Here is a 12,090-nt window from a genome sequence, read left to right on the forward strand (position 1 = left end):
TGTTTTCAATGGCATCAATGGTAGATTGAGCATCGCCTTCAATTAGTGCTTGGAATTGATATTTTTTGGATGCCATTTTTTAAGCTAGGAGCGCTACTAAGGCTTCAGCTATCAATAGATTTATTGTCTGAATTTTTTCTGTTTCGATCTCTAAGATTTCCTCATTATGATCTTTTAATACCACTGCTACTGTTGAGAATTAGTCGCTTACTGCTACATCAAATGAGAAGCTTTTGGAATTTTTTGGCAGAGGTTTCCATAGTTCATCTCTTTTTTTCCTTTTTTTTCCCCATGCATTCTTGTAATCTTAATAAATATGGTTCAGTCTGATATTTGCCATCTCTAAAGATAAGGAGATGTGGTTATGAACTATTTTATTTCTTTGCCTCCAAATAAAATCTATGATGATAGCCGCAAATAATTGGAATGAGTGTTTTTCCTTCTCCTATAATCCTAGCTCCTTCTTTGGATACAATATCATTTTGATCCAATCTGAGATGGATTGTATTGGCAGCATTTCTAAATTCAGTGGCCATGAGCTTTGTTGCCATAATATTCGATTTACTGGGTACTTTATGAATAAATGCAGAGAAGTTTCTTCCGCTTGATTGCACATTGGGCATTCTTTATCTTTAGTTTGAGAAATAACTTCGCCCACTCTTGATTTTGTAGGGACCATGTTCCAAAGTAGTTTCCATAACAATAATTTATGTCGATCATGGACTTTTAAGCTCCAAAGAGGTCTTGATAAATTCTGCAAGGGGACTTGCTGGGTTGCAGTTTGATTTTTAACAACTATGTGGTATGCTGTTTTGACTGAGAATTTACCATTGTGATTCGGAGACCATATTATTTTGTCTTGTCGCTGGGAGATTGACGGCAATGGTATTTTTTGGATTTCCTGAATGCTTTCTGAATCAAAAAGGCCTTGCTTTTTTGGTAGATCCCAGGATCTTGGGTTATCTATAATTATGTCTGAGACCTTTAGGAATGGGAGCATCTAATTCATCTCTTGGACTGGTTTTGGTTTGAAATTTTCTATGGAAGGAATCCACGATTCTAACCAAGCATTTACTAACTACCCATTATTAATTTGATAGCATCCTCCTTTTGTGAGGAGACTTCTTGTTTGAAGAATTCCTTTCCATAAGCTGGAATCTGATGATTTCGGAGTTGCATTTCAAAAAATTGAATTCTTTAGATATTTTGTCGAGAGGACTATTTGCCATAATCCATTCCTTCTATTCTGCCCTTCACTCATTTCTCATCCCGTCATTGCTAAAAGAGCTTTGTTCATATTTTCCATCAGTCTAAGTCCAAGACCTCCCAATTTTGTTGGTTGACAAATTGACTTCCCAAATTATGAGTTTCGTCTTTTGGAAATCTCCACCAGAAGTTTTTGAAGCTAGTGTCGAGGGCCTTGCAAATTGATTTTAGGAGACAGAACAAGTTCATATAATAAGAAGGAATGGTGCTTACTACTGTTCTGATTAACATTATCTTACCTGCTTGTGAGAGAAGTTTTAATTTCCATCATTCCAATTTCTTCTTCACTTTGGCCAGTATCTCCTTGTAGTTAGTTTTCCTATTCTTGCTAAAGGTAGTTGGAAGATCCAAGTATTTTATTTTTGCCGAAGAAATCTGATAAGGAAGCCATTGAGTAATGATTGTTTTGGTCGTAGAACATGTGTTCCTTGTGATGATGGAGGATTTTGTCATATTTATTTTTTTCCCTAACCATTGTTGATATTTTCTAGACTTGTAAAAATCTCTTTGGCATTATTTTTTGTTGCTTTGGCAAAAATTATAGTATCATCAACAAAGAGTAGGTGAGAAATTGAGGGGCTATTTCTGCTAATTTTTATTCCTTCAAGGGACCCTTGTGCCTCTGCTCTTAACAAAATTCTTAATAGTGCTTCTATGACCAGTATGAAGAGAAATGGTGAGATAGGATCTCTTTGTCTTAATCATCTTTGTGCTTTAAAAAAACCCCTTGGCGATCCATTTATTAGGATGGAGAATGTTGCAGTAGTGATACATTTTTTATCAAATTTATCCATCCTTGACTGTAACCCAAAGCCTTCATTACTTTGAAAAGAAAATCTCATTCCACAAAATCAAAAGTTTTTTCCATATCAAGCTTGATAGCCATTAGTCCTTTTTTTCTTGTTTTCTTCTTTAGATAGTGAAACAATTCATGGGCAATGATGGTGTTTTCTTTAATGTTGTGGCCTGGGATGAATGTTGTTTGAAGATGGAAAATTATATTGGCTAGAGTGGCTTTGTAGATTACATTTGTTAGACTGATTGGTCAGTATTAGCTTGAGACACTTAGGTTTTGAGTTTTGGGGATGAGAGCTATATTGGTATGATTCATCTGTTTCAAGAGTTTCCCATTCCGGAAAAAAATTTGCACTACTTCAATGACCTCTTTTTGTATGATGCACCAATAATGTCTATAGAAGAGCACTGTCATTCCATCTAGACCTAGTGCTTTGTGATTAGAAATTTGTTTCAGGACTCCAAATATTTCTTCTTCATTTGGCACTGCACTAAGTGATGCGTTTTCTTGATCTGAAATTTGCTTTTCGAATAGATTTTCTAACTGGTCCGAAATTTGCGGATTTGATGAAGTGTATATTGCTCTAAAATGATTAATGAATGATGATTCAATAACAAGAGGGTTCATTGACCAATTACCTGCTCCTAGTTTGATGGAGTCTATCATGTTAGTTCTTTTCTTGATTGTTGTTGAAAGATGATAGAATTTTGTGTTGAGGTATGTTGAAGTGAGCCAAGCAATATTTGTTGATTTTTGCTGCCATAATATTTCTTCATATTCCCTTTGTTTTTGGAGGTTTTGTTGTAGAAATCTTTCTTGTTCCCGGCTATAGAAGTTCATTGGGTTTAGTAGCTCTTCTTCAATTCTTTGACCATAGGTCTGAATTCTCCCAAAATGCTTTTTGTTCCATGATTTGAGGGCTTCTTTTGTGGATTTAATTTTCCTACATAGGATGTAGGCTGGGTTACCCTGATAATTTTTGCTCTACGCTTCTTTGATGATGTTGTAAAAACCTCCCTATTCAATTGTATGGAATCAATTGAATCATTCATCGTTATGATTAATACTCAATATGGGATCTAACAATGTGTCTTCGGTAACCCATTTGTACATGGGGTTCATGAAACTAGAATGAATGGAGCAAAACTTAACTATTGCAAAGAGGAATTGAGAAAAAAAATTGTCCTATAAGATAACATTTAGTTTAATCATCTTTGTAAATACTATTCGTTAATGCATGCTTTATACACTTTTACATGTGATAGGCAGTCCTGCAGTTTGTGTTGCGTGTGCTATTGGGGCTCCATAAAATACAGTAATCCACAAAACCCTAGCCCCTAAAAAATAAAATGGAAAGGGAATGGGTCATTTTTAGACATTTATAAACAAGATCATTGTTTCATATATCATGTAGACCCTGCATTGGTATCAAGGATCAATTGCCAAGGGAGTAACGCGCCTCTTAGCTGGTTTATTTGAGATAGGAATAGTTGTTGAGCTTGGTGATGCCAGTTTCCTTTCATTCTCTCCTGATTCTGATTTCGTGCTATCTGCTGCAACAACAAATTCTCTCCTAGTTTCATCGATTACCATATCCTCTAGCTTCTGAACAGGCCCCTGGTTCTCATCAACCATGACTTTCTTTCCTTCTAAAGCAGATCAAACAAGAACTTCATGAAAGGAACTAAGCAGTTGAGGGGAAACAAAGGATTGGCAAACGAGTGATTCAAAAATAAAAACCATGGACAACAGACCTGATAAAGAGATGGGCAATCCTAGTTCATCATGTTCAAATTCTAGTATAGTACAATAACCGTCTTGGGAGGATAATGCCAAGTACCGGCCATCAGGTGACCTTTGAACACAAAGTAAGGGTAGGCTTTCAATGTCCAGAAAATATCAACTATAAGTATAAAGAAGAATTGTCAACATTTACACACTAGGAGCATATTACATGGGAAATAGTACAAAACATACCATGTAATGTCTGTTATGGCTGCATAGTGAAGACCAGCCAAGATTGTTATAGGAGGAATGCCCTCTGTATCATATATGTATAAAGGATTCAAAGTGGCCACCGCAAAAATGAGGCGATATGGGAGCTTAAAGAGCGCAGCTGCACAACTTACGGAAGATGATTTAGATTACTATCATGTATTGGCCTAGCTGCAATCATTTCTGAACAAGAAGTTAACTATCATAAAAGTACCAGGAGTTGACCCTCGAAGGCTAAAAACTACCGGACAGAAACGGACCACTACAACTGGCTTACTAGCACCTGGGAGCTGTAGAGCAGACCTGCATGTGAGAAACTTTTATGTTCATGACTGCAAAATCTAAGGTCTCCTTTTAAAGTTACTTTATTATTTAAAGGAGTTAATTATCACTTGCTGAAAAACATAGATTGCTATTAATTCAGCATGCTTCATTAAGAGATCATGCTCAATATTTGGCAAAAATAGCTCTCAAAAAAGCAACAAAGGTGCAGTACCAAAAGAGACAATATACAAATGTGCAGCAAAAATCTTACCTTGAAAGATCATTTCTGGAAAATATGTAAGCTGTATTTAGTGTTTCAGATGAAGATGAAATCTTACAAGAACCTGAAAGGAAAAGTGGGCTCATCAACACAAATTCAAACAAAGAAATATGAAAAAAAATGTTTTACTTCAGTGAAGGGAGTCAGAAGTTCTGGAAGCGTCATAAAGCTAGCACAGCTCTTTGTCAAGGGTTATAAAAAAAGTTAAAATGGAGCACAATCAGAAAATGGTGAGATCATTTAGAAGAAAATAAAATATTAAGGCATGGCTTCACACCACACTGTTTATAAGATGGTTCATCTTTTGTTCCCTATGTCTCGCGCATTGGCATAGATTAAGAAATATATGGGTAAAAATTATAAAAGGCCACAATATATGGGAATTTTGATATCCATGTTCCTGTCAATACGGCGTCACAGGCTCACATGTTCCATGTACTAGTAAAGTAGAAGAAGGTACCATCTAGGTTTTTCAGATGTTGATCAACCATTATTGTCCATTCGAACCAAATTCAAGAGTCCTACCAGTTAGTGTCCTAAAAGTCTGCAGTTACGAGAACAAAAATACAACCTAATTGTTAACAAGACCAGATTAATCCTCCATTTCTAATGTAGGCTAAAAATTTTGACACCAACGGCACATGAGTGTCTGCGTAATATGTTTACTCCTCAACCACAATAACACCTTTGCCGACCAAGAAAAGTAAAACCACGTTTTTAATAAAAAGAATATCACAACCATCTCCTAAATAAGACATCAAATGAACGGCCTTATATGGTAGATTTTTTGCGACAATACTCATGCGAGTGATCGGGGACTCTAAGGTGCTAATGACAATCCCATTAAGCAGCAACTTTATAATATCATCAAGGATTCTTAAACCAACATTCAAAGAAAAAATACTAGTCTACATAAGTCCACAGTAGATTGGATTGTATATTATAAATGAAATCAGTACCTGCAGGCACAAGTAAAAATGATCTATCGGGTGACCAGGCTAATCTTCGGAAGAAAGATGGCAATGTTTCATCATGGAAAAGATGATTTAATGCAAACTACACCAGAAACCATTCATGAGACTTACAGCATGGGATGCCCTGTTGTACAACTCAGGAAAAAAACAAAAGAATGTCCTATTATGTCCTTACTTTGGAGTCATCTACTGATGAATGTTCTGCCTTTGTAATGACATTCTGACAAACGTAATTCATCTTTCTCATGCCTTTTGTTTTTGTTTGAGGCTTATTGACGTAAATACTGCAAGTTCTATCAGAACTAAGCGAAGCAACATACTTGGCCAGTGGATCCCACGCTACACCTTGAACATAATGGAAGTGGCCATCCAAAATCTGATGGACAGAACCTGAAGAACATAAACATTGACAAAAAAAAAGATACGAATTAACAAAGCATTTTAACTGACCTGCCCAATACTGGCCATAAAGGATGTGCAATAGACAGTTTGAAACCCCTTTAATCCTATTATTCAATGATTTTCTAAAGATACTAAATGATACAAATTTGATTTTCTAGTGTCTTTCTTACCTTTGCTCATATCCCATATAATGCAAGAATTATCGACTGATCCAGAAACAAGAAATGCACTATCCGCAGACCACTACAGGTCCAAGACATCCTTGTGGTGAAACCTAGTCAAGGATAAGTCTATTAATAAGCATAGAGTTTATCTTACAAAATCAGAAACAAACTTTCCGAGTCCATAAAATAAGTGAGTTTAATTTTTCCTGTCTATATGTAAGGTTTAACTCAAGCACCACAGGCTGACCCAATGATAAGCAGATTATGTTCAAATTTACCACAAAATAACCATCATTTCATTTACCATTGAAGATCAACTCATATATGTTTAAACGTGATTTACTTTATCTCATTGACATTGTGTTTTTATAAATATGTTCGGATTAGCTTATTAGTTTTAAGTTGGACCCCTAGAATGAGTGATTCGATGATGCCCTTCCTGGAAAATATTTTATTGATTTCTTCTCCTGGTTGGGTTCAACATATAGATCAATTGGCTGCAAGTTGGCAATGTTCAGTCTAATCCAGAGTGACAACCTGGTGTGTTTAATTTAGAACCACTGTAACTCATGCAAAAGATTAATCCAAAACTCCGATGAAAGGCCTTACGATGGAGTTTGAAAACCTTCCACGTTTGACCTGTGTCTGAAGAGTGTAACTTCCAAATGACCAGTTCACCTCCTAAAACAGGAAGACTCAATTTAAGAATTTCCTTGCTAAATCACCTTGCTGAGCAATGATAAGACCGGGGTCGATAGCATATTGGCAAAAAACTGCTGCAATGACTGAAGTCATACCGTCAGCACCAGATGCAAGTTGTTCCCCTGCATTATATAAACGAGCAATATCAACATTCCAGCATAAAAAACATCATCAAAATAAGACATGCAGTTAACTACAAAACTAACTTGTAGAAGTTTCAACAATAATTTAATATGCATAGAAGTCTTATACAAAATATCAGTTTTAAAGCTTAGATAACTAAAAAGCAATGAAATATTAACAAGAACGTAATGCCGTCATCAAATATGGGTTACGAATGTGTGCTACTTCCTAATTTCATCGGTCTGAATATTTATACTACGGGGCTCACCTGAGACATCTGATTGAAAGAAAGATTCCTGTGTTTGCAAAGTGTCATCATAATCTTTGTATTTTTTATTTACGGGGAACCATCCCACGGCATAGTCCTTAGGACTCACCTATAGAACCTAAGCTCCCAGGGAGACTAGCACAACATTCTATGTCAAATAATTGATAGTTTTCTGCCTTGAGTTGATGGTTATATCTTAAGAAATTATTTAGGAATATGGTCCTAACTACAGTCGCCCCAGGGTTTCTAGCAATATGGTCCTAAATAATCCGCCGCTGCAGAAGCGTGCATGTAGGCATAGTCATTGGACTCAGCAATCAAATCCTGCGCAAAAGCTTGGAGAGCATCACCCGCATAGGCGTACTTGGCAACGCACTCCTTGAGGACCTTCTTCAAGATCGTGTCGTTTGTAGTGCTAAGCAACTGAGATGAGAGGAAAGAGGAAGCGGCGGTGGCATTTGCCATTCCAATCCCGACCATGATGACTGCCAATCCCTTGGTATCAGCATTCAGGCTGGTGGGATCAGATTTGAGAGACGACAGACAAAGTTCGTAATATTTGGTGCTTTTGCAAGTCTCTTGGATCATATTGGCATCCCCAGTCACAAAAATGTATGGTCGGTGAAAAATACATGTTAGAAAAGAGAGATCACTAGCGGAAGAACCCATTTTAGAGAACAATCAAGTTGAATGGAATTAAGCAAAAATTGTATGTGAGAGTGCCTTTTCTTTCTTATATATATACGGCTCCTATACTTAATTTTATCTTTTCCTGAATCGTGCAACTGCCATGTAATATATTTGAAAAAAAAAAAAAAACATGAGATCCACGTGAAAAAAAATTAATTTTGTAATAGTAGACCCTACTTTTTTTCAAAGCGATTACGCGGCGTTTACACACTTCACGGTTATATGTAGTTTGCAAATAATTATGGCCTCGTTTGGCAGCTTCCAAAACCATGTCACGGGTCACCACCAACGACAAAGTAGACCCTCAATCTAATGTCTTCTTGAACTCTGAAATGTTTTGTTATGCACATTATATATGTGTGTTCCCTGTTCAGCCATGCCAAGATAACCCATGCATTTAGACCAGTCTTAATTTGTTAAGCCAAGATAATTCTGAAGATGATTACAACAGGTCCGAGCACTTTTATTCAAAACATCGATTATGCGTGCGTCTAACAAGTATCCCTTTGCATCTGAGAATGTTCTGCCTAGTTAAGATTGCAGAGTGTGAAACTTTTTCATTGACTGATCTGGCATTGCTACATTTACATACGTTTGGAGAAGATTACAAATAAATAGATTACAATTGACTATGCTATCATGTATGGCAACAAATGTATATGGTAAGTATATATGCTAATTCCTAAAATCAAGTAATTGATGCCAATTTGCTGCTGATTTTGCGTTTGATTGAAGAATCTGTCAATATGCCACCTTCTTGTAATATCCCCAGTCTACCTATGGAAAGGCGCTATCCGGTGTCAAGTTTTTGTTCAGTTTATCCCTTGTGTTGTGTTCAAGAAAATGGATTTATGATGGCTAAAGAAATGAACCATTAAACAGAGGATCAGCAACTCTGTTTGCAGCCAAAGCTTCCAGTTTAAAGCGCAATGTACAGATCAAGAGTCTTGTATGGCTGATGCTGGTAAATACTATAATATTAAACCGAGTTCCGACAAATATTTCAGTTTACTAAGTATTGCCTTTCATTAATGGACGATATTGCTCAATCAATCATCAGATATATACATATATAGAAGTGTAATACATAATAATAATAATAAATACCCAAAAAAAATAAAACAAACAATTAGATGCATGCGAGACAGACAATATTAATTCGTAATCCCAGACAATGAAAATTGATATAAAATCATGCATATCTAATCCGATTGTAAAACTAAATTCAAAGTACATAATTGGAATCCGAGATAATTCTGAAACCCTAATATTCGAACCCTAAATTAGTTAAAGTACTTAATCTGACCATGTCCAAATTTTCACGATCATGCCTATGATCTTCAATTTCTATGCTGCTGCATCTTCGTCGATCTCAAACTCGTTGATGCCGTGTGCACCTATATACGTATAGAGTGAGTTCATATCCGCAGGAGGACCGTGCATTTGATCATCTGGTAAAGTCTGCATCATGGGGTTCCGTACATTAATAGGCGGAATCAGCTGCATCCTGGGATTGTAATTGAACATTGGAGGCAACATGGAGTTGTTCATCACTGTCATATTTTCCATCAATCCAACGTTCAGATCATAATAGATCGGGTAGTTCGGTGGAGAATACTGTATCCCAGTACTAATAGACATGTTTCCATGAGAAGAACAAGCCTCGTCGACCTTGACCTTCATCGGATCGGCTAAAGGATTAACACAAAACGGAAGCAAAGAGGAATGATCACCCTGGTCATAAGATGAATAGAAATCGGGCCACTGCAGGCCGTTAAGATCATCCAGTGATTTTACACAAGATTTAGGCAGAGGCAGCTGGTAATTATTACTAGCCTGCAGATCTAGTCCAACGTTAATCCTATGAAGCATGCCCTGTGTGTAGTTAGGAAAATCGCTTGGGATTGATCCAAAGACGTCGTTGGAGTTGCCCGTTATTTCTAATGCTGCATCAATATTCATCGCATAGGATTTGTTATCAGCGGCCTTTAACATGTCGATTTTTCTCTGCACTGCTTCGATCTTCGTATCCAGAAACCCTTGAACTACCCTTAGTTGTTCATAAGAGAAATAATCCATACGTTCATCCCACGTCCGGAACATGATGTTACTCCTGCAATTTTCCGTGCGCTTTCTCGAGATCTCTTTTTCAATATTCTTCTTGCGGTCAATGAAGTAGTCGGATAAATCCCGAGTTCCTCTCTTACGTGCGCTGCTAATTGTGTTGGACTTGAATTTGTTGACCAAGGTTCTGACGCAATCTTCATCGTTTTCAGGCCAGGTTGCCATATCGCAGGGATGGCCATTTTGTGATCTGGGACCGTAGATGATCATGCAGGCCTTGATGCCACAGAGAGTGGAGATCTCGTAAAGCTTCTTCTCCAAACCTTTTTTTCTCTTATGATAGGTTATCATTCGAGACTTGTCGTTGCTTATGAATTCCATGCTTCTTCTTCTGCGCCCCATCTTTAATTTTGGTGGTGTGAAAAACTGAAACTAATTAAGATCTTACACGCACCGAAGTAGTTTTATAGAGAAAAGCTTGGCCGGTCTGAAGATCACACATCAAGGAAGATTCCAGGAGGCTAGGGATACGCACGAGCTGCATTGGCCATCAAGAAACAGGATCGGTAAATCAATATTTCCTCAAGAATTTATTACTTACCATATATAAAAAGCAGTGAGAGAGCTATATACACGGATTTAATTGCTGCTGCTGTCTCTTGCTTCATTAATCTCACGGATTTAATTGCTGGAATATTTCCTCGTGTTCACCCTTTAAATTGTCACCCAGGAAAATTAATTAAACTTCTTGTTTGAATTAATTAAACTTTGAATCCCACAATTCTGATATTTCTATTTTCCAATTTAATAGCCCCTCCATTTTTTTTACCAACTAAATGAATAGTTCCATTTGACAGTGTCGATAGAAAACCAAGATCAAGGAATCCCATGTTTGGTAACCGATAGAACAGATAGAAGAAAATAAAATAATAAAGCAAATTAGGGGTCCTTAAGTACTCCCCCATCCGTTCTTCCAAGTAAAAAATCAATTCTAATAGTGAAGATTTCAACTTTCTCAACAAGCAAACGTCGCATAAGGAAAGTGGAACAGAATGAGATTAGAAATGAACTTGGAATTGAGATCGAGATTTGATTGAAAAAGTCAAAATCCCCTTAAAACCCTACCACTGGGAATGGTTTCGTGACTTCACTATTTCATTGAAAGGCTTACGGTGACAGCTAATAGGTAAGATGCAGAGAACAAAACATGAGGTATTCAGAGCAGAAAGATTACATCTTCTCATGAATATATCTCTACTTATTTTAACATAATTCAAACACATCTAATCTCATTTTAAGTAAATTCCACATAATTCATTCTATCATCTCAACTCTCAACATCCAAACAAAACCTAAGTAAGGGACTTGTAGCGGGCTTTTTCATGAGAGTATAGACTGGCTCTTCCACAAGGCGCCTCGTGGAAGAATGCCCCCAAAAACAATCAATATTTAGAAAATAGAAATTGATTATCTCAGTGAGATATCAAATAGATCTCTTGTAATTAATAATTTTTAAAAAATCTTCACGAAATAATTATTTCACATATTATTTTTTTTAAGAATACATTTATCTTTTGTCATTTGTGATACCGCTAGGGTGCCGCCCAGCATAGAGAGCTAGGTGTGCCCTTAGGCTAAATCCCACTTTTTTTTCATCTTTTAAATATTTTTAAAAAATAAAAAAATATATATCAATACACTAATAATTACTTCTTTAACTATTAAGTAAAAAAAATTAGAAAAAAGCTATTGGGAAAAATAACTTATTTTTCTCTCTCTAGCCTGTTTCTCTCTATCCAAACAGCCAGCGATCATAGTCTCGCCACCCAGCAGTGTTGGAGTTTCGGCTCCTCCCTCCCTCCGCTCAATCAGCCATGTTGGCATTGTCTGTAGGTTTCTTTTATAATTTTTTCTCAAGCAATAGCACCTAAATACTCTGATCTGCTGCTTTCTGACCTCCAAGACTGCCACGCGCCCCACCATCGAACTTTCCAATCGCCAATTTGTCAAACGATAGGAGAATATCGTCCAAACGTGTGGCGCGTGTGTCTTACACTCGGCCTACAATGCACGTGAGTTCCACGCACTGCCATGCCAGGTGT

At 36.8% G+C, this 12,090-nt stretch overlaps 2 protein-coding genes and 1 pseudogene across 2 annotated transcripts; all 3 read right to left on the reverse strand.

Annotated features, from left to right (window-relative positions):
• Nucleotides 1–3,490: 3,490 nt before the first annotated feature.
• LOC109021421 lies at nucleotides 3,491–7,327 on the reverse strand (annotated as a pseudogene).
• A 153-nt stretch (nucleotides 7,328–7,480) lies between these two features.
• On the reverse strand, nucleotides 7,481–7,903 carry LOC108987815 (cell wall / vacuolar inhibitor of fructosidase 2-like). The gene has a single exon (XM_035695118.1). The coding sequence runs from the start codon at nucleotides 7,901–7,903 to the stop codon at nucleotides 7,481–7,483; it is 423 nt and encodes a 140-aa protein (XP_035551011.1).
• Nucleotides 7,904–9,093: 1,190 nt separating this feature from the next.
• LOC108980493 (agamous-like MADS-box protein AGL8) lies at nucleotides 9,094–10,531 on the reverse strand. Its single transcript, XM_018951430.2, has one exon. The coding sequence runs from the start codon at nucleotides 10,388–10,390 to the stop codon at nucleotides 9,272–9,274; it is 1,119 nt and encodes a 372-aa protein (XP_018806975.2). The 5' UTR covers nucleotides 10,391–10,531; the 3' UTR covers nucleotides 9,094–9,271.
• Nucleotides 10,532–12,090: the final 1,559 nt, after the last annotated feature.

The sequence above is a fragment of the Juglans regia genome, chromosome 10 (genome assembly GCF_001411555.2).
Source record: "Juglans regia cultivar Chandler chromosome 10, Walnut 2.0, whole genome shotgun sequence".
NCBI lineage: Eukaryota > Viridiplantae > Streptophyta > Magnoliopsida > Fagales > Juglandaceae > Juglans > Juglans regia.

Excerpts from the sequence above, each read along its gene's own strand:
- LOC108987815 (XM_035695118.1), bottom strand. The coding sequence starts at position 7,903 with ATGGGTTCTTCCGCTAGTGATCTCTCTTTTCTAACATGTATTTTTCAC.
- LOC108980493 (XM_018951430.2), bottom strand. The coding sequence starts at position 10,390 with ATGGGGCGCAGAAGAAGAAGCATGGAATTCATAAGCAACGACAAGTCT.